The sequence below is a fragment of the Oncorhynchus gorbuscha genome, unplaced genomic scaffold (assembly GCF_021184085.1).
Source record: "Oncorhynchus gorbuscha isolate QuinsamMale2020 ecotype Even-year unplaced genomic scaffold, OgorEven_v1.0 Un_scaffold_1115, whole genome shotgun sequence".
NCBI lineage: Eukaryota > Metazoa > Chordata > Actinopteri > Salmoniformes > Salmonidae > Oncorhynchus > Oncorhynchus gorbuscha.
The window spans coordinates 111,693-135,540 of NW_025745990.1; the positions used below are offsets into that span (position 1 = coordinate 111,693).

At 38.7% G+C, this 23,848-nt stretch overlaps 1 protein-coding gene across 4 annotated transcripts in view; it reads right to left on the reverse strand.

Moving 5' to 3' along the window:
* The window catches only part of rogdi (rogdi atypical leucine zipper), a 42,664-nt gene that overhangs the window by 2,832 nt on the left and 15,984 nt on the right, over window positions 1-23,848 (reverse strand). For all 4 annotated transcript variants that reach the window (XR_006836235.1, XR_006836236.1, XM_046336625.1 and 1 more), the window contains 6 exons: window positions 7,649-7,729; window positions 5,784-5,879; window positions 3,291-3,389; window positions 3,055-3,168; window positions 2,852-2,901; window positions 1,654-1,780 (listed from right to left, as the gene is read on the reverse strand). Coding sequence is in view for 2 of the 4 variants with exons in the window: in XM_046336625.1 (XP_046192581.1) it covers window positions 1,654-1,780; window positions 2,852-2,901; window positions 3,055-3,168; window positions 3,291-3,389; window positions 5,784-5,879; window positions 7,649-7,729 (567 nt within the window). In the remaining 2 variants the exon portion in view is untranslated. The remainder of the gene's footprint in view (window positions 1-1,653; window positions 1,781-2,851; window positions 2,902-3,054; window positions 3,169-3,290; window positions 3,390-5,783; window positions 5,880-7,648; window positions 7,730-23,848) is intronic.

Sequence of the window (23,848 nt, forward strand, 5' to 3'; positions counted from 1 at the left end):
AAACAGCTCTCCCAGTCTTCTCTTTTCTGAGTCGGACATTTCTTTAGTTTACAGACACACTTGAACAAGGTGAATCAATCTACTTCATACCAACTGACCCACAGCCTGAATCAATCTACTTCATACCAACTGACCCACAGCCTGAATCAATCTACTTCATACCAACTGACCCACAGCCTGAATCAATCTACTTCATACCAACTGACCCACAGCCTGAATCAATCTACTTCATACCAACTGACCCACTGCCTGAATCAATCTACTTCATACCAACTGACCCACAGCCTGAATCAATCTACTTCATACCAACTGACCCACAGCCTGAATCAATCTACTTCATACCAACTGACCCACAGCCTGAATCAATCTACTTCATACCAACTGACCCACAGCCTGAATCAATCTACTTCATACCAACTGACCCACAGCCTGAATCAATCTACTTCATACCAACTGACCCACAGCCTGAATCAATCTACTTCATACCAACTGACCCACAGCCTGAATCAATCTACTTCATACCAACTGACCCACAGCCTGAATCAATCTACTTCATACCAACTGACCCACAGCCTGAATCAATCTACTTCATACCAACTGACCCACAGCCTGAATCAATCTACTTCATACCAACTGACCCACAGCCTGAATCAATCTACTTCATACCAACTGACCCACAGCCTGAATCAATCTACTTCATACCAACTGACCCACAGCCTGAATCAATCTACTTCATACCAACTGACCCACAGCCTGAATCAATCTACTTCATACCAACTGACCCACAGCCTGAATCAATCTACTTCATACCAACTGACCCACAGCCTGAATCAATCTACTTCATACCAACTGACCCACAGCCTGAATCAATCTACTTCATACCAACTGACCCACAGCCTGAATCAATCTACTTCATACCAACTGACCCACAGCCTGAATCAATCTACTTCATACCAACTGACCCACAGCCTGAATCAATCTACTTCATACCAACTGACCCACAGCCTGAATCAATCTACTTCATACCAACTGACCCACAGCCTGAATCAATCTACTTCATACCAACTGACCCACAGCCTGAATCAATCTACTTCATACCAACTGACCCACAGCCTGAATCAATCTACTTCATACCAACTGACCCACAGCCTGAATCAATCTACTTCATACCAACTGACCCACAGCCTGAATCAATCTACTTCATACCAACTGACCCACAGCCTGAATCAATCTACTTCATACCAACTGACCCACAGCCTGAATCAATCTACTTCATACCAACTGACCCACAGCCTGAATCAATCTACTTCATACCAACTGACCCACAGCCTGAATCAATCTACTTCATACCAACTGACCCACAGCCTGAATCAATCTACTTCATACCAACTGACCCACAGCCTGAATCTATCTACTTCATACCAACTGACCCACAGCCTGAATCAATCTACTTCATACCAACTGACCCACAGCCTGAATCAATCTACTTCATACCAACTGACCCACAGCCTGAATCAATCTACTTCATACCAACTGACCCACAGCCTGAATCAATGCCAATACCGCAGCTACTCATTCACTTCAGTTTATTCTGTGGACCAATGGGGAGTGTTGGGGAAAAAAAGTGTCCTGCTGCCCACAGACGTCACCCACCTTGTCCTTGAGCTGCTGACAGAGCTGCAGCGAGATGGTGAAGAAGATCAGGGTGTTGTTGAGCCAGGGGACAACACACTCCACCTTGTGAACCTGGCTCACCTCAAACTTAGCATTGTTCAGCTCGCTGGGGGAAGACAGCAGGGAAAGAGGTCAACCAGAAAGCAGTTGGATGTATTGGAAAGGGAACTGTGTGTGTTTAAACAGGTTGGGAACTGTGTGTGTTTAAACAGGTTGGGCACTGTGTGTGTTTAAACAGGTTGGGCACTGTGTGTGTTTAAACAGGTTGGGCACTGTGTGTGTTTAAACAGGTTGGGCACTGTGTGTGTTTAAACAGGTTGGGCACTGTGTGTGTTTAAACAGGTTGGGCACTGTGTGTGTTTAAACAGGTTGGGCACTGTGTGTGTTTAAACAGGTTGGGCACTGTGTGTGTTTAAACAGGTTGGGCACTGTGTGTGTTTAAACAGGTTGGGAACTGTGTGTGTTTAAACAGGTTGGGAACTGTGTGTGTTTAAACAGGTTGGGAACTGTGTGTGTTTAAACAGGTTGGGAACTGTGTGTGTTTAAACAGGTTGGGCACTGTGTGTGTTTAAACAGGTTGGGCACTGTGTGTGTTTAAACAGGTTGGGCACTGTGTGTGTTTAAACAGGTTGGGAACTGTGTGTGTTTAAACAGGTTGGGAACTGTGTGTGTTTAAACAGGTTGGGCACTGTGTGTGTTTAAACAGGTTGGGAACTGTGTGTGTTTAAACAGGTTGGGAACTGTGTGTGTTTAAACAGGTTGGGAACTGTGTGTGTTTAAACAGGTTGGGCACTGTGTGTGTTTAAACAGGTTGGGCACTGTGTGTGTTTAAACAAGTTGGGCACTGTGTGTGTTTAATCAAGTTGGGCACTGTGTGTGTTTAATCAAGTTGGGAACTGTGTGTGTTTAAACAAGTTGGGAACTGTGTGTGTGAAAGTGTTCAGAAATGAGAGGACTCAGGGTTAGACCCAACAAGCATAATTTACTATGCAGCTGACTAGTGACAATTTTTATTTATTTAATTAAACGGTAGTTAGTATTGTTAGAGACACACGAATATCTTCACGTCAACCAGATATGAAATGGACATGAAAAGATCCTGTACTGACCACAGACAGTCCATCTGAACGTGTTAGTGACCGACATGATGTGAAGCCTTATATCAAGCAGAACTTACAACATGGCTCCGGGGTTGTGTAACACGGAGCTTCCAGACGGCTTGAAGTTCTGTTGAAACACCACAGGTAGACAAACTGATGCATCTTCACAATACCACATGTGATTACAGAACTAACAGCTGTGATCTTGTTTTGCGAAAGTCGTCTCAGGGATGGATTCGATCCGCAGACTGTATCTGCATGAGAGTTTGTGATTGTGTACCTTGGTGGTGTTGGGCTGCATTGCGTGCAGCTGGTAGACAGTCAGACACAGCTTACTCAGGTTGATATAGAAGTTCACCATCACATCGCCTGGCATTGGAGGAGTGAACATTTTCTGGAGAAGGAGAGAGAGAGAGAAAGAGACAGAGAGCGAGAGAGTCATTGTGATGTAAATTGCATACAGTAGACGGCGAGACCAGTTTCTCTGCTATGACCTATAACCTATGAGAGACTCACCATGAGGCCGCTGGTTGCCAGCTCCGGCAGGGTCATGGCTGCCGGAGTGGTGAGGCGGTTACGAGCCCTGGTCAGCTGGAGCATCACTGCGTCCATCAGCTACAACAACGACATCATCAGTCATCATCAACTACAGTCATCAACTGGGAACAAATACAACCTGAGATATAGAGGAAATGAAGAGATGCACTCTGGGATGGAAAAGTTGTTCTAGGTAATGAACGGGTACATGGTGGAGCAAAGTTGTAGTCTAATGATGTGTAGTGTAGACTAATGATGTGTAGTCTAATGACGTGTAGTGTAGTCTAATGATGTGTAGTGTAGTCTAATGATGTGTAGTGTAGACTAATGATGTGTAGTCTAATGACATGTAGTGTAGTCTAATGATGTGTAGTGTAGTCTAATGATGTGTAGTGTAGTCTAATGGTGTGTAGTCTAGTGATGTGTAGTGTAGTCTAATGATGTGTAGTCTAATGACGTGTAGTGTAGTCTAATGATGTGTAGTGTAGTCTAATGGTGTGTAGTCTAGTGATGTGTAGTGTAGTCTAATGATGTGTAGTCTAATGACGTGTAGTGTAGTCTAATGATGTGTAGTGTAGTCTAATGATGTGTAGTGTAGTCTAATGATGTGTAGTGTAGTCTAATGGTGTGTAGTCTAGTGATGTGTAGTGTAGTCTAATGATGTGTAGTGTAGTCTAATGATGTGTAGTCTAGTGATGTGTAGTGTAGTCTAGTGATGTGTAGTGTAGTCTAATGATGTGTAGTCTAGTGATGTGTAGTGTAGTCTAATGATGTGTAGTGTAGTCTAGTGATGTGTAGTGTAGTCTAGTGATGTGTAGTGTAGTCTAGTGATGTGTAGTGTAGTCTAATGATGTGTAGTGTAGACTAATGATGTGTTGTGTAGACTAATGATGTGTAGACTAATGATGTGTAGTGTAGACTAATGATGTGTAGTGTAGTCTAATGATGTGTAGACTAATGATGTGTAGTGTAGTCTAATGGTGTGTAGTGTAGTCTAATGGTGTGTAGTGTAGACTAATGATGTGTAGTGTAGACTAATGATGTGTAGTGTAGACTAATGATGTGTAGTGTAGACTAATGGTGTGTAGTGTAGACTAATGATGTGTAGTGTAGTCTAATGATGTGTAGTGTAGACTAATGATGTGTTGTGTAGACTAATGATGTGTAGACTAATGATGTGTAGTGTAGACTAATGGTGTGTAGTGTAGTCTAATGGTGTGTAGTGTAGTCTAATGGTGTGTAGTGTAGTCTAATGGTGTGTAGTATAGTCTAATGGTGTGTAGTATAGTCTAATGATGTGTAGACTAATGATGTGTAGTGTAGACTAATGGTGTGTAGTGTAGTCTAATGGTGTGTAGTGTAGTCTAATGGTGTGTAGTGTAGTCTAATGGTGTGTAGTATAGTCTAATGGTGTGTAGTATAGTCTAATGATGTGTAGACTAATGGTGTGTAGTGTAGACTAATGGTGTGTAGTGTAGTCTAATGGTGTGTAGTGTAGTCTAATGATGTGTAGACTAATGATGTGTAGTGTAGACTAATGGTGTGTAGTGTAGTCTAATGGTGTGTAGTGTAGTCTAATGGTGTGTAGTGTAGTCTAATGGTGTGTAGTGTAGACTAATGATGTGTAGTGTAGACTAATGATGTGTAGTCTAGTGATGTGTAGTGTAGTCTAATGATGTGTAGTGTAGACTAATGATGTGTAGACTAATGATGTGTAGTGTAGACTAATGGTGTGTAGTGTAGACTAATGGTGTGTAGTGTAGACTAATGGTGTGTAGTGTAGACTAATGGTGTGTAGTGTAGACTAATGATGTGTAGTGTAGACTAATGATGTGTAGTGTAGACTAATGATGTGTAGTCTAATGGTGTGTAGTGTAGACTAATGATGTGTAGTGTAGACTAATGATGTGTAGTCTAGTGATGTGTAGTGTAGTCTAATGATGTGTAGTGTAGACTAATGATGTGTAGACTAATGATGTGTAGTGTAGACTAATGGTGTGTAGTGTAGACTAATGGTGTGTAGTGTAGACTAATGGTGTGTAGTGTAGACTAATGATGTGTAGACTAATGATGTGTAGTGTAGACTAATGATGTGTAGTGTAGACTAATGATGTGTAGTGTAGACTAATGATGTGTAGTGTAGTCTAATGGTGTGTAGTGTAGTCTAATGATGTGTAGTGTAGTCTAATGTTGACATAGAAAAGAGAGGAAAACCACTTCCCTGATAGCTCTGTTATATCTGTTAGCTCCGCTATGACACAGAAAGCAGTTTATTTCTGACAGTAATTATCACTGTTTTCCCTGGTGGAAACTAACCTCATTACCCTCAGCTCCAGTCTTAAAGTGGTAGCTGTGTGTGTGTTCCTACCTTGTTGACCTCGGCCCCAGTCTTAAAGTGGTAGCTGTGTGTGTGTTCCTACCTTGTTGACCTCAGCCCCAGTCTTAAAGTGGTAGCTGTGTGTGTGTTCCTACCTTGTTGACCTCGGCCCCAGTCTTAAAGTGGTAGCTCTCATCTCTACCACTCAGCAGCTGCAGAGCCTGATTCACATGGTTCCTAGCATCCTGGATCTGAGGGAGAGACAGAGTCAGTATTATTAGATCGGAGGGAGAGACAGAGTCAGTATTATTAGATCTGAGGGAGGGACAGAGTCAGTATTATTAGATCTGAGGGAGAGACAGAGTCAGTATTATTAGATCTGAGGGAGGGACAGAGTCAGTATTATTAGATCTGAGATGGGGACAGAGTCAGTATTATTAGATCTGAGGGAGGGACAGAGTCAGTATTATTAGATCTGAGATGGGGACAGAGTCAGTATTATTAGATCTGAGAGAGAGACAGGGTCAGTATTATTAGATCTGAGAGAGGGACAGGGTCAGTATTATTAGATCTGAGAGAGGGACAGAGTCAGTATTATTAGATCTGAGGGAGGGACAGAGTCAGTATTATTAGATCTGAGGGAGAGACAGAGTCAGTATTATTAGATCTGAGAGAGGGACAGAGTCAGTATTATTAGATCTGAGGGAGGGACAGAGTCAGTATTATTAGATCTGAGGGAGGGACAGAGTCAGTATTATTAGATCTGAGACGGGGACAGAGTCAGTATTATTAGATCTGAGGGAGGGACAGAGTCAGTATTATTAGATCTGAGACGGGGACAGAGTCAGTATTATTAGATCTGAGGGAGGGACAGAGTCAGTATTATTAGATCTGAGGGAGGGACAGAGTCAGTATTATTAGATCTGAGACGGGGACAGAGTCAGTATTATTAGATCTGAGGGAGGGACAGAGTCAGTATTATTAGATCTGAGACGGGGACAGAGTCAGTATTATTAGATCTGAGGGAGGGACAGAGTCAGTATTATTAGATCTGAGGGAGGGACAGAGTCCGTATTATTAGATCTGAGATGGGGACAGAGTCAGTATTATTAGATCTGAGGGAGGGACAGAGTCAGTATTATTAGATCTGAGACAGAGACAGAGTCAGTATTATTAGATCTGAGACGGGGACAGAGTCAGTATTATTAGATCTGAGGGAGAGACAGAGTCAGTATTATTAGATCTGAGGGAGAGACAGAGTCAGTATTATTAGATCTGAGGGAGGGACAGAGTCAGTATTATTAGATCTGAGACGGAGACAGAGTCAGTATTATTAGATCTGAGACGGGGACAGAGTCAGTATTATTAGATCTGAGGGAGAGACAGAGTCAGTATTATTAGATCGGAGGGAGAGATGGGAATTTAGGAATGTGGCCAGGTTGGGTATTTCACCATGACTCCAGGGTGTACACCCCTACTCTGACATTAAATGCAATGGGATTTTGAATGACCACAGAGAGTCAGGACACCCATTTTAACGTCCCATCTGAAAGACGGCACCCTACGCAGGGCCATGTCCCCAAATGTAATCAGGGTTTCAAATGATTATGATTATAATCTAATATTATATCCGTTTAGGCTTCTCGCGGTCAATTCGAAATCTTATAAATATTGGTTTTATTTCGTACTGACTCCCGACCATCCTCTCAAGAAAACGTTGTGACTGAATCTAGTTGATGATTCTTGGTTTAGAGGCAACAAAGGCATTTCACTGTACTTGCGCACATGACATTACAAATGAAACGAGACAGAGAGACACAGAGAGACACAGAGACAGAGACACAGAGAGACACAGAGACAGAGAGACACAGAGAGACACAGAGAGACACAGACACAGAGAGAGACACAGAGACACACAGAGAGACAGAGAGACACAGAGAGACACAGAGAGACACAGAGAGACACAGAGAGACACAGAGAGACACAGAGAGACACAGAGAGACACAGAGAGACACAGTACCTGTTGTAATTTCCAGTGCTTATCATCCCTGAATGTGAAATGCATCACTTGGTTGCTTTTAGCAGTTTTCAGATTGATGTCCTGCGAAGACAAAGCAATCAAACACATTACAGACAGAACCTGACATTGTGACATGTTCTCTCTACTAAAACACATTACAGACAGAACCTGACATGTTCTCTACTAAAACACATTATAGACAGAACCTGACATTGTGACATGTTCTCTACTAAAACACATTACAGACAGAACCTGACATTGTGACATGTTCTCTACTAAAACACATTACAGACAGAACCTGACATTGTGACATGTTCTCTACTAAAACACATTACAGACAGAACCTGACATTGTGACATGTTCTCTACTAAAACACATTACAGACAGAACCTGACATTGTGACATGTTCTCTACTAAAACACATTACAGACAGAACCTGACATGTTCTCTACTAAAACACATTACAGACAGAACCTGACATGTTCTCTACTAAAACACATTACAGACAGAACCTGACATGTTCTCTACTAAAACACATTACAGACAGAACCTGACATGTTCTCTACTAAAACACATTACAGACAGAACCTGACATGTTCTCTACTAAAACACATTACAGACAGAACCTGACATGTTCTCTACTAAAACACATTACAGACAGAACCTGACATTGTGACATGTTCTCTACCAAAACACATTACAGACAGAACCTGACATGTTCTCTACTAAAACACATTACAGACAGAACCTGACATGTTCTCTACTAAAACACATTACAGACAGAACCTGACATGTTCTCTACTAAAACACATTACAGACAGAACCTGACATTGTTACATGTTCTCTACTAAAACACATTACAGACAGAACCTGACATGTTCTCTACTAAAACACATTACAGACAGAACCTGACATGTTCTCTACTAAAACACATTACAGACAGAACCTGACATGTTCTCTACTAAAACACATTACAGACAGAACCTGACATGTTCTCTACTAAAACACATTACAGACAGAACCTGACATGTTCTCTACTAAAACACATTACAGACAGAACCTGACATGTTCTCTACTAAAACACATTACAGACAGAACCTGACATGTTCTCTACTAAAACACATTACAGACAGAACCTGACATGTTCTCTACTAAAACACATTACAGACAGAACCTGACATTTTCTCTACTAAAACACATTACAGACAGAACCTGACATTGTGACATGTTCTCTACTAAAACACATTACAGACAGAACCTGACATTGTGACATGTTCTCTACTAAAACACATTACAGACAGAACCTGACATGTTCTCTACTAAAACACATTACAGACAGAACCTGACATGTTCTCTACTAAAACACATTACAGACAGAACCTGACATGTTCTCTACTAAAACACATTACAGACAGAACCTGACATGTTCTCTACTAAAACACATTACAGACAGAACCTGACATGTTCTCTACTAAAACACATTACAGACAGAACCTGATATTGTGACATGTTCTCTACTAAAACACATTACAGACAGAACCTGACATGTTCTCTACTAAAACACATTACAGACAGAACCTGACATTGTGACATGTTCTCTACTAAAACACATTACAGACAGAACCTGACATGTTCTCTACTAAAACACATTACAGACAGAACCTGACATGTTCTCTACTAGAACACATTACAGACAGAACCTGACATGTTCTCTACTAAAACACATTACAGACAAAACCTGACATGTTCTCTACTAAAACACATTACAGACAGAACCTGACATGTTCTCTACTAAAACACATTACAGACAGAACCTGACATGTTCTCTACTAAAACACATTACAGACAGAACCTGACATGTTCTCTACTAAAACACATTACAGACAGAACCTGACATGTTCTCTACTAAAACACATTACAGACAGAACCTGATATTGTGACATGTTCTCTACTAAAACACATTACAGACAGAACCTGACATGTTCTCTACTAAAACACATTACAGACAGAACCTGACATTGTGACATGTTCTCTACTAAAACACATTACAGACAGAACCTGACATGTTCTCCACTAAAACACATTACAGACAGAACCTGACATGTTCTCTACTAAAACACATTACAGACAGAACCTAACATGTTCTCTACTAAAACACATTACAGACAGAACCTGACATGTTCTCCACTAAAACACATTACAGACAGAACCTGACATGTTCTCTACTAAAACACATTACAGACAGAACCTGACATGTTCTCTACTAAAACACATTACAGACAGAACCTGACATGTTCTCTACTAAAACACATTACAGACAGAACCTGACATTGTGACATGTTCTCTACTAAAACACATTACAGACAGAACCTGACATGTTCTCTACTAAAACACATTACAGACAGAACCTGACATTGTGACATGTTCTCTCCACTAAAACACATTACAGACAGAACCTGACATGTTCTCTACTAAAACACATTACAGACAGAACCTGACATTGTGACATGTTCTCTGTACTAAAACACATTACAGACAGAACCTGACATGTTCTCTCTACTAAAACACATTACAGACAGAACCTGACATTGTGACATGTTCTCTACTAAAACACATTACAGACAGAACCTGACATGTTCTCTACTAAAACACATTACAGACAGAACCTGACATTGTGACATGTTCTCTGTACTAAAACACATTACAGACAGAACCTGACATGTTCTCTACTAAAACACATTACAGACAGAACCTGACATTGTAACATGTTCTCTCTACTAAAACACATTACAGACAGAACCTGACATTGTGACATGTTCTCTACTAAAACACATTACAGACAGAACCTGACATGTTCTCTACTAAAACACATTACAGACAGAACCTGACATTGTTACATGTTCTCTCCACTAAAACACATTACAGACAGAACCTGACATGTTCTCTACTAAAACACATTACAGACAGAACCTGACATTGTGACATGTTCTCTGTACTAAAACACATTACAGACAGAACCTGACATGTTCTCTCTACTAAAACACATTACAGACAGAACCTGACATTGTGACATGTTCTCTACTAAAACACATTACAGACAGAACCTGACATGTTCTCTACTAAAACACATTACAGACAGAACCTGACATGTTCTCTACTAAAACACATTACAGACAGAACCTGACATGTTCTCTACTAAAACACATTACAGACAGAACCTGACATGTTCTCTACTAAAACACATTACAGACAGAACCTGACATTGTGACATGTTCTCTACTAAAACACATTACAGACAGAACCTGCCATTGTGACATGTTCTCTACTAAAACACATTACAGACAGAACCTGACATGTTCTCTACTAAACACATTACAGACAGAACCTGACATTGTAACATGTTCTCTCTACTAAAACACATTACAGACAGAACCTGACATGTTCTCTACTAAAACACATTACAGACAGAACCTGCCATTGTGACATGTTCTCTGTACTAAAACACATTACAGACAGAACCTGACATGTTCTCTCTACTAAAACACATTACAGACAGAACCTGACATGTTCTCTACTAAAACACATTACAGACAGAACCTGACATGTTCTCTACTAAAACACATTACAGACAGAACCTGACATGTTCTCTACTAAAACACATTACAGACAGAACCTGACATTGTGACATGTTCTCTACTAAAACACATTACAGACAGAACCTGACATTGTGACATGTTCTCTACTAAAACACATTACAGACAGAACCTGACATGTTCTCTACTAAAACACATTACAGACAGAACCTGACATTGTAACATGTTCTCTCTACTAAAACACATTACAGACAGAACCTGACATGTTCTCTACTAAAACACATTACAGACAGAACCTGCCATTGTGACATGTTCTCTGTACTAAAACACATTACAGACAGAACCTGACATGTTCTCTCTACTAAAACACATTACAGACAGAACCTGACATTGTGACATGTTCTCTACTAAAACACATTACAGACAGAACCTGACATGTTCTCTACTAAAACACATTACAGACAGAACCTGACATGTTCTCTACTAAAACACATTACAGACAGAACCTGACATTGTGACATGTTCTCTACTAAAACACATTACAGACAGAACCTGACATTGTGACATGTTCTCTACTAAAACACATTACAGACAGAACCTGACATGTTCTCTACTAAAACACATTACAGACAGAACCTGACATTGTAACATGTTCTCTCCACTAAAACACATTACAGACAGAACCTGACATTGTGACATGTTCTCTACTAAAACACATTACAGACAGAACCTGACATGTTCTCTACTAAAACACATTACAGACAGAACCTGACATGTTCTCTACTAAAACACATTACAGACAGAACCTGACATTGTGACATGTTCTCTACTAAAACACATTACAGACAGAACCTGACATGTTCTCTACTAAAACACATTACAGACAGAACCTGACATTGTGACATGTTCTCTGTACTAAAACACATTACAGACAGAACCTGACATGTTCTCTACTAAAACACATTACAGACAGAACCTGACATTGTAACATGTTCTCTCCACTAAAACACATTACAGACAGAACCTGACATGTTCTCTACTAAAACACATTACAGACAGAACCTGACATGTTCTCTACTAAAACACATTACAGACAGAACCTGACATGTTCTCTACTAAAACACATTACAGACAGAACCTGACATGTTCTCTACTAAAACACATTACAGACAGAACCTGACATGTTCTCTACTAAAACACATTACAGACAGAACCTGACATGTTCTCTACTAAAACACATTACAGACAGAACCTGACATGTTCTCTACTAAAACACATTACAGACAGAACCTGACATGTTCTCTACTAAAACACATTACAGACAGAACCTGACATGTTCTCTACTAAAACACATTACAGACAGAACCTGACATGTTCTCTACTAAAACACATTACAGACAGAACCTGACATGTTCTCTACTAAAACACATTACAGACAGAACCTGACATGTTCTCTACTAAAACACATTACAGACAGAACCTGACATGTTCTCTACTAAAACACATTACAGACAGAACCTGACATGTTCTCTACTAAAACACATTACAGACAGAACCTGACATGTTCTCTACTAAAACACATTACAGACAGAACCTGACATGTTCTCTCTACTAAAACACATTACAGACAGAACCTGACATGTTCTCTACTAAAACACATTACAGACAGAACCTGACATGTTCTCTACTAAAACACATTACAGACAGAACCTGACATGTTCTCTACTAAAACACATTACAGACAGAACCTGACATTGTGACATGTTCTCTACTAAAACACATTACAGACAGAACCTGACATTGTGACATGTTCTCTACTAAAACACATTACAGACAGAACCTGACATGTTCTCTACTAAAACACATTACAGACAGAACCTGACATTGTAACATGTTCTCTCCACTAAAACACATTACAGACAGAACCTGACATTGTGACATGTTCTCTACTAAAACACATTACAGACAGAACCTGACATGTTCTCTACTAAAACACATTACAGACAGAACCTGACATGTTCTCTACTAAAACACATTACAGACAGAACCTGACATTGTGACATGTTCTCTACTAAAACACATTACAGACAGAACCTGACATTGTGACATGTTCTCTGTACTAAAACACATTACAGACAGAACCTGACATGTTCTCTACTAAAACACATTACAGACAGAACCTGACATTGTAACATGTTCTCTCCACTAAAACACATTACAGACAGAACCTGACATGTTCTCTACTAAAACACATTACAGACAGAACCTGACATGTTCTCTACTAAAACACATTACAGACAGAACCTGACATGTTCTCTACTAAAACACATTACAGACAGAACCTGACATGTTCTCTACTAAAACACATTACAGACAGAACCTGACATGTTCTCTACTAAAACACATTACAGACAGAACCTGACATGTTCTCTACTAAAACACATTACAGACAGAACCTGACATGTTCTCTACTAAAACACATTACAGACAGAACCTGACATGTTCTCTACTAAAACACATTACAGACAGAACCTGACATGTTCTCTACTAAAACACATTACAGACAGAACCTGACATGTTCTCTACTAAAACACATTACAGACAGAACCTGACATGTTCTCTACTAAAACACATTACAGACAGAACCTGACATGTTCTCTACTAAAACACATTACAGACAGAACCTGACATGTTCTCTACTAAAACACATTACAGACAGAACCTGACATGTTCTCTACTAAAACACATTACAGACAGAACCTGACATGTTCTCTACTAAAACACATTACAGACAGAACCTGACATGTTCTCTACTAAAACACATTACAGACAGAACCTGACATGTTCTCTCTACTAAAACACATTACAGACAGAACCTGACATGTTCTCTACTAAAACACATTACAGACAGAACCTGACATGTTCTCTACTAAAACACATTACAGACAGAACCTGACATGTTCTCTACTAAAACACATTACAGACAGAACCTGACATTGTGACATGTTCTCTACTAAAACACATTACAGACAGAACCTGACATTGTGACATGTTCTCTACTAAAACACATTACAGACAGAACCTGACATGTTCTCTACTAAAACACATTACAGACAGAACCTGACATGTTCTCTACTAAAACACATTACAGACAGAACCTGACATGTTCTCTACTAAAACACATTACAGACAGAACCTGACATGTTCTCTACTAAAACACATTACAGACAGAACCTGACATTGTGACATGTTCTCTACTAAAACACATTACAGACAGAACCTGACATGTTCTCTACTAAAACACATTACAGACAGAACCTGACATGTTCTCTACTAAAACACATTACAGACAGAACCTGACATTGTTACATGTTCTCTCCACTAAAACACATTACAGACAGAACCTGACATTGTGACATGTTCTCTACTAAAACACATTACAGACAGAACCTGACATGTTCTCTACTAAAACACATTACAGACAGAACCTGACATGTTCTCTACTAAAACACATTACAGACAGAACCTGACATGTTCTCTACTAAAACACATTACAGACAGAACCTGACATGTTCTCTACTAAAACACATTACAGACAGAACCTGACATTGTGACATGTTCTCTACTAAAACACATTACAGACAGAACCTGACATGTTCTCTACTAAAACACATTACAGACAGAACCTGACATTGTGACATGTTCTCTACTAAAACACATTACAGACAGAACCTGACATGTTCTCTACTAAAACACATTACAGACAGAACCTGACATGTTCTCTACTAAAACACATTACAGACAGAACCTGACATGTTCTCTACTAAAACACATTACAGACAGAACCTGACATTGTTACATGTTCTCTCCACTAAAACACATTACAGACAGAACCTGACATTGTGACATGTTCTCTGTACTAAAACACATTACAGACAGAACCTGACATTGTGACATGTTCTCTACTAAAACACATTACAGACAGAACCTGACATTGTAACATGTTCTCTACTAAAACACATTACAGACAGAACCTGACATTGTAACATGTTCTCTACTAAAACACATTACAGACAGAACCTGACATGTTCTCTACTAAAACACATTACAGACAGAACCTGACATGTTCTCTACTAAAACACATTACAGACAGAACCTGACATGTTCTCTACTAAAACACATTACAGACAGAACCTGACATGTTCTCTACTAAAACACATTACAGACAGAACCTGACATTGTGACATGTTCTCTACTAAAACACATTACAGACAGAACCTGACATTGTTACATGTTCTCTCTACTAAAACACATTACAGACAGAACCTGACATTGTGACATGTTCTCTACTAAAACACATTACAGACAGAACCTGACATGTTCTCTACTAAAACACATTACAGACAGAACCTGACATTGTTACATGTTCTCTCCACTAAAACACATTACAGACAGAACCTGACATGTTCTCTACTAAAACACATTACAGACAGAACCTGACATTGTGACATGTTCTCTGTACTAAAACACATTACAGACAGAACCTGACATGTTCTCTCTACTAAAACACATTACAGACAGAACCTGACATTGTGACATGTTCTCTACTAAAACACATTACAGACAGAACCTGACATGTTCTCTACTAAAACACATTACAGACAGAACCTGACATGTTCTCTACTAAAACACATTACAGACAGAACCTGACATGTTCTCTACTAAAACACATTACAGACAGAACCTGACATTGTGACATGTTCTCTACTAAAACACATTACAGACAGAACCTGACATTGTGACATGTTCTCTACTAAAACACATTACAGACAGAACCTGACATGTTCTCTACTAAAACACATTACAGACAGAACCTGACATTGTAACATGTTCTCTCTACTAAAACACATTACAGACAGAACCTGACATGTTCTCTACTAAAACACATTACAGACAGAACCTGCCATTGTGACATGTTCTCTGTACTAAAACACATTACAGACAGAACCTGACATGTTCTCTCTACTAAAACACATTACAGACAGAACCTGACATTGTGACATGTTCTCTACTAAAACACATTACAGACAGAACCTGACATGTTCTCTACTAAAACACATTACAGACAGAACCTGACATGTTCTCTACTAAAACACATTACAGACAGAACCTGACATGTTCTCTACTAAAACACATTACAGACAGAACCTGACATTGTGACATGTTCTCTACTAAAACACATTACAGACAGAACCTGACATTGTGACATGTTCTCTACTAAAACACATTACAGACAGAACCTGACATGTTCTCTACTAAAACACATTACAGACAGAACCTGACATTGTAACATGTTCTCTCCACTAAAACACATTACAGACAGAACCTGACATTGTGACATGTTCTCTACTAAAACACATTACAGACAGAACCTGACATGTTCTCTACTAAAACACATTACAGACAGAACCTGACATTGTGACATGTTCTCTACTAAAACACATTACAGACAGAACCTGACATGTTCTCTACTAAAACACATTACAGACAGAACCTGACATTGTGACATGTTCTCTACTAAAACACATTACAGACAGAACCTGACATGTTCTCTACTAAAACACATTACAGACAGAACCTGACATGTTCTCTACTAAAACACATTACAGACAGAACCTGACATTGTGACATGTTCTCTGTACTAAAACACATTACAGACAGAACCTGACATGTTCTCTACTAAAACACATTACAGACAGAACCTGACATTGTAACATGTTCTCTCCACTAAAACACATTACAGACAGAACCTGACATGTTCTCTACTAAAACACATTACAGACAGAACCTGACATGTTCTCTACTAAAACACATTACAGACAGAACCTGACATGTTCTCTACTAAAACACATTACAGACAGAACCTGACATGTTCTCTACTAAAACACATTACAGACAGAACCTGACATGTTCTCTACTAAAACACATTACAGACAGAACCTGACATGTTCTCTACTAAAACACATTACAGACAGAACCTGACATGTTCTCTACTAAAACACATTACAGACAGAACCTGACATGTTCTCTACTAAAACACATTACAGACAGAACCTGACATGTTCTCTACTAAAACACATTACAGACAGAACCTGACATGTTCTCTACTAAAACACATTACAGACAGAACCTGACATTGTGACATGTTCTCTACTAAAACACATTACAGACAGAACCTGACATTGTGACATGTTCTCTCTACTAAAACACATTACAGACAAAACCTGACATGTTCTCTACTAAAACACATTACAGACAGAACCTGACATGTTCTCTACTAAAACACATTACAGAAAGAACCTGACATTGTGACATGTTCTCTACTAAAACACATTACAGACAGAACCTGATATTGTGACATGTTCTCTACTAAAACACATTACAGACAGAACCTGACATGTTCTCTACTAAAACACATTACAGACAGAACCTGACATTGTGACATGTTCTCTACTAAAACACATTACAGACAGAACCTGACATGTTCTCTACTAAAACACATTACAGACAGAACCTGACATTGTGACATGTTCTCTACTAAAACACATTACAGACAGAACCTGACATTGTAACATGTTCTCTACTAAAACACATTACAGACAGAACCTGACATGTTCTCTACTAAAACACATTACAGACAGAACCTGACATGTTCTCTACTAAAACACATTACAGACAGAACCTGACATGTTCTCTACTAAAACACATTACAGACAGAACCTGACATTGTGACATGTTCTCTACTAAAACACATTACAGACAGAACCTGACATGTTCTCTACTAAAACACATTACAGACAGAACCTGACATTGTGACATGTTCTCTACTAAAACACATTACAGACAGAACCTGACATGTTCTCTACTAAAACACATTACAGACAGAACCTGATATTGTGACATGTTCTCTACTAAAACACATTACAGACAGAACCTGACATGTTCTCTACTAAAACACATTACAGACAGAACCTGACATGTTCTCTACTAAAACACATTACAGACAGAACCTGACATGTTCTCTACTAAAACACATTACAGACAGAACCTGATATTGTGACATGTTCTCTACTAAAACACATTACAGACAGAACCTGACATGTTCTCTACTAAAACACATTACAGACAGAACCTGACATTGTGACATGTTCTCTACTAAAACACATTACAGACAGAACCTGACATGTTCTCTACTAAAACACATTACAGACAGAACCTGACATGTTCTCTACTAAAACACATTACAGACAGAACCTGACATGTTCTCTACTAAAACACATTACAGACAAAACCTGACATGTTCTCTACTAAAACACATTACAGACAGAACCTGACATTGTGACATGTTCTCTCTACTAAAACACATTACAGACAGAACCTGACATGTTCTCTACTAAAACACATTACAGACAGAACCTGACATTGTGACATGTTCTCTACTAAAACACATTACAGACAGAACCTGACATGTTCTCTACTAAAACACATTACAGACAGAACCTGACATGTTCTCTACTAAAACACATTACAGACAGAACCTGACATGTTCTCTACTAAAACACATTACAGACAGAACCTGACATGTTCTCTACTAAAACACATTACAGACAGAACCTGACATGTTCTCTACTAAAACACATTACAGACAGAACCTGACATGTTCTCTACTAAAACACATTACAGACAGAACCTGACATGTTCTCTACTAAAACACATTACAGACAGAACCTGACATGTTCTCTACTAAAACACATTACAGACAGAACCTGACATGTTCTCTACTAAAACACATTACAGACAGAACCTGACATGTTCTCTACTAAAACACATTACAGACAGAACCTGACATGTTCTCTACTAAAACACATTACAGACAGAACCTGACATGTTCTCTACTAAAACACATTACAGACAGAACCTGACATGTTCTCTACTAAAACACATTACAGACAGAACCTGACATGACAGAACCTGACATGTTCTCTACTAAAACACATTACAGACAGAACCTGACATTGTGACATGTTCTCTACTAAAACACATTACAGACAGAACCTGACATGTTCTCTACTAAAACACATTACAGACAGAACCTGACATTGTAACATGTTCTCTCCACTAAAACACATTACAGACAGAACCTGACATTGTGACATGTTCTCTACTAAAACACATTACAGACAGAACCTGACATGTTCTCTACTAAAACACATTACAGACAGAACCTGATATTGTGACATGTTCTCTACTAAAACACATTACAGACAGAACCTGACATGTTCTCTACTAAAACACATTACAGACAGAACCTGACATTGTGACATGTTCTCTACTAAAACACATTACAGACAGAACCTGACATGTTCTCTACTAAAACACATTACAGACAGAACCTGACATTGTGACATGTTCTCTACTAAAACACATTACAGACAGAACCTGACATTGTAACATGTTCTCTACTAAAACACATTACAGACAGAACCTGACATGTTCTCTACTAAAACACATTACAGACAGAACCTGACATGTTCTCTACTAAAACACATTACAGACAGAACCTGACATGTTCTCTACTAAAACACATTACAGACAGAACCTGACATGTTCTCTACTAAAACACATTACAGACAGAACCTGACATTGTGACATGTTCTCTACTAAAACACATTACAGACAGAACCTGACATGTTCTCTACTAAAACACATTACAGACAGAACCTGACATTGTGACATGTTCTCTACTAAAACACATTACAGACAGAACCTGACATGTTCTCTACTAAAACACATTACAGACAGAACCTGACATGTTCTCTACTAAAACACATTACAGACAGAACCTGACATTGTGACATGTTCTCTGTACTAAAACACATTACAGACAGAACCTGACATGTTCTCTACTAAAACACATTACAGACAGAACCTGACATGTTCTCCACTAAAACACATTACAGACAGAACCTGACATGTTCTCTACTAAAACACATTACAGACAGAACCTGATATTGTGACATGTTCTCTACTAAAACACATTACAGACAGAACCTGATATTGTGACATGTTCTCTACTAAAACACATTACAGACAGAACCTGACATGTTCTCTACTAAAACACATTACAGACAGAACCTGACATGTTCTCTACTAAAACACATTACAGACAGAACCTGACATGTTCTCTACTAAAACACATTACAGACAGAACCTGATATTGTGACATGTTCTCTACTAAAACACATTACAGACAGAACCTGACATGTTCTCTACTAAAACACATTACAGACAGAACCTGACATGTTCTCTACTAAAACACATTACAGACAGAACCTTACATTGTGACATGTTCTCTACTAAAACACATTACAGACAGAACCTGACATGTTCTCTACTAAAACACATTACAGACAGAACCTGACATGTTCTCTACTAAAACACATTACAGACAGAACCTGACATGTTCTCTACTAAAACACATTACAGACAGAACCTGACATGTTCTCTACTAAAACACATTACAGACAGAACCTGACATGTTCTCTACTAAAACACATTACAGACAGAACCTGATATTGTGACATGTTCTCTACTAAAACACATTACAGACAGAACCTGACATGTTCTCTACTAAAACACATTACAGACAGAACCTGACATTGTGACATGTTCTCTACTAAAACACATTAAAGACAGAACCTGACATTGTGACATGTTCTCTACTAAAACACATTACAGACAGAACCTGACATTGTGACATGTTCTCTCTACTAAAACACATTACAGACAAAACCTGACATGTTCTCTACTAAAACACATTACAGACAGAACCTGACATGTTCTCTACTAAAACACATTACAGACAGAACCTGACATGTTCTCTACTAAAACACATTACAGACAGAACCTGACATGTTCTCTACTAAAACACATTACAGACAGAACCTGACATGTTCTCTACTAAAACACATTACAGACAGAACCTGACATGTTCTCTACTAAAACACATTACAGACAGAACCTGACATGTTCTCTACTAAAACACATTACAGACAGAACCTGACATTGTGACATGTTCTCTACTAAAACACATTACAGACAGAACCTGACATTGTGACATGTTCTCTACTAAAACACATTACAGACAGAACCTGACATGTTCTCTACTAAAACACATTACAGACAGAACCTGACATTGTGACATGTTCTCTACTAAAACACATTACAGACAGAACCTGATATTGTGACATGTTCTCTACTAAAACACATTACAGACAGAACCTGACATGTTCTCTACTAAAACACATTACAGACAGAACCTGACATGTTCTCTACTAAAACACATTACAGACAGAACCTGACATGTTCTCTACTAAAACACATTACAGACAGAACCTGACATGTTCTCTACTAAAACACATTACAGACAGAACCTGACATTGTGACATGTTCTCTACTAAAACACATTACAGACAGAACCTGACATGTTCTCTACTAAAACACATTACAGACAGAACCTGACATGTTCTCTACTAAAACACATTACAGACAGAACCTGACATTGTGACATGTTCTCTACTAAAACACATTACAGACAGAACCTGACATGTTCTCTACTAAAACACATTACAGACAGAACCTGACATTGTGACATGTTCTCTACTAAAACACATTACAGGCAGAACCTGACATTGTGACATGTTCTCTACTAAAACACATTACAGACAGAACCTGACATGACATGTTCTCTACTAAAACACATTACAGACAGAACCTGACATTGTGACATGTTCTCTACTAAAACACATTACAGACAGAACCTGACATGTTCTCTACTAAAACACATTACAGACAGAACCTGACATGTTCTCTACTAAAACACATTACAGACAGAACCTGACATGTTCTCTGAAAACACATTACAGACAGAACCTGACATGTTCTCTACTAAAACACATTACAGACAGAACCTGACATTGTGACTGTTCCTACTAAAACACATTACAGACAGAACCTGACATGTTCTCTACTAAAACACATTACAGACAGAACCTGACATGTTCTCTACTAAAACACATTACAGACAGAACCTGACATTGTGACATGTTCTCTACTAAAACACATTACAGACAGAACCTGACATGTTCTCTACTAAAACACATTACAGACAGAACCTGACATTGTGACATGTTCTCTACTAAAACACATTACAGACAGAACCTGACATTGTGACATGTTCTCTACTAAAACACATTACAGACAGAACCTGACATGTTCTCTACTAAAACACATTACAGACAGAACCTGACATTGTGACATGTTCTCTACTAAAACACATTACAGACAGAACCTGACATTGTGACATGTTCTCTACTAAAACACATTACAGACAGAACCTGACATGTTCTCTACTAAAACACATTACAGACAGAACCTGACAAAACACATTACAGACAGAACCTGACATGTTCTCTACTAAAACACATTACAGACAGAACCTGACATTGTGACATGTTCTCTACTAAAACACATTACAGACAGAACCTGACATGTTCTCTACTAAAACACATTACAGACAGAACCTGACATGTTCTCTACTAAAACACATTACAGACAGAACCTGACATGTTCTCTACTAAAACACATTACAGACAGAACCTGACATGTTCTCTACTAAAACACATTACAGACAGAACCTACATGACAGAACCTGACATGTTCTCTACTAAAACACATTACAGACAGAACCTGACATGTTCTCTACTAAAACACATTACAGACAGAACCTGACATGTTCTCTACTAAAACACATTACAGACAGAACCTGACATGTTCTCTACTAAAACACATTACAGACAGAACCTGACATGTTCTCTACTAAAACACATTACAGACAGAACCTGACATGTTCTCTACTAAAACACATTACAGACAGAACCTGACATGTTCTCTACTAAAACACATTACAGACAGAACCTGACATGTTCTCTACTAAAACACATTACAGACAGAACCTGACATTGTGACTCTACTAAAACACATTACAGACAGAACCTGACATGTTCTCTACTAAAACACATTACAGACAGAACCTGACATTGTTCTCTACTAAAACACATTACAGACAGAACCTGACATTGACATGTTCTCTACTAAAACACATTACAGACAGAACCTGACATGTTCTCTACTAAAACACATTACAGACAGAACCTGACATTGTGACATGTTCTCTACTAAAACACATTACAGACAGAACCTGACATGTTCTCTACTAAAACACATTACAGACAGAACCTGACATTGTGACATGTTCTCTACTAAAACACATTACAGACAGAACCTGACATGTTCTCTACTAAAACACATTACAGACAGAACCTGACATTGTGACATGTTCTCTACTAAAACACATTACAGACAGAACCTGACATTGTGACATGTTCTCTACTAAAACACATTACAGACAGAACCTGACATGTTCTCTACTAAAACACATTACAGACAGAACCTGACATGTTCTCTACTAAAACACATTACAGACAGA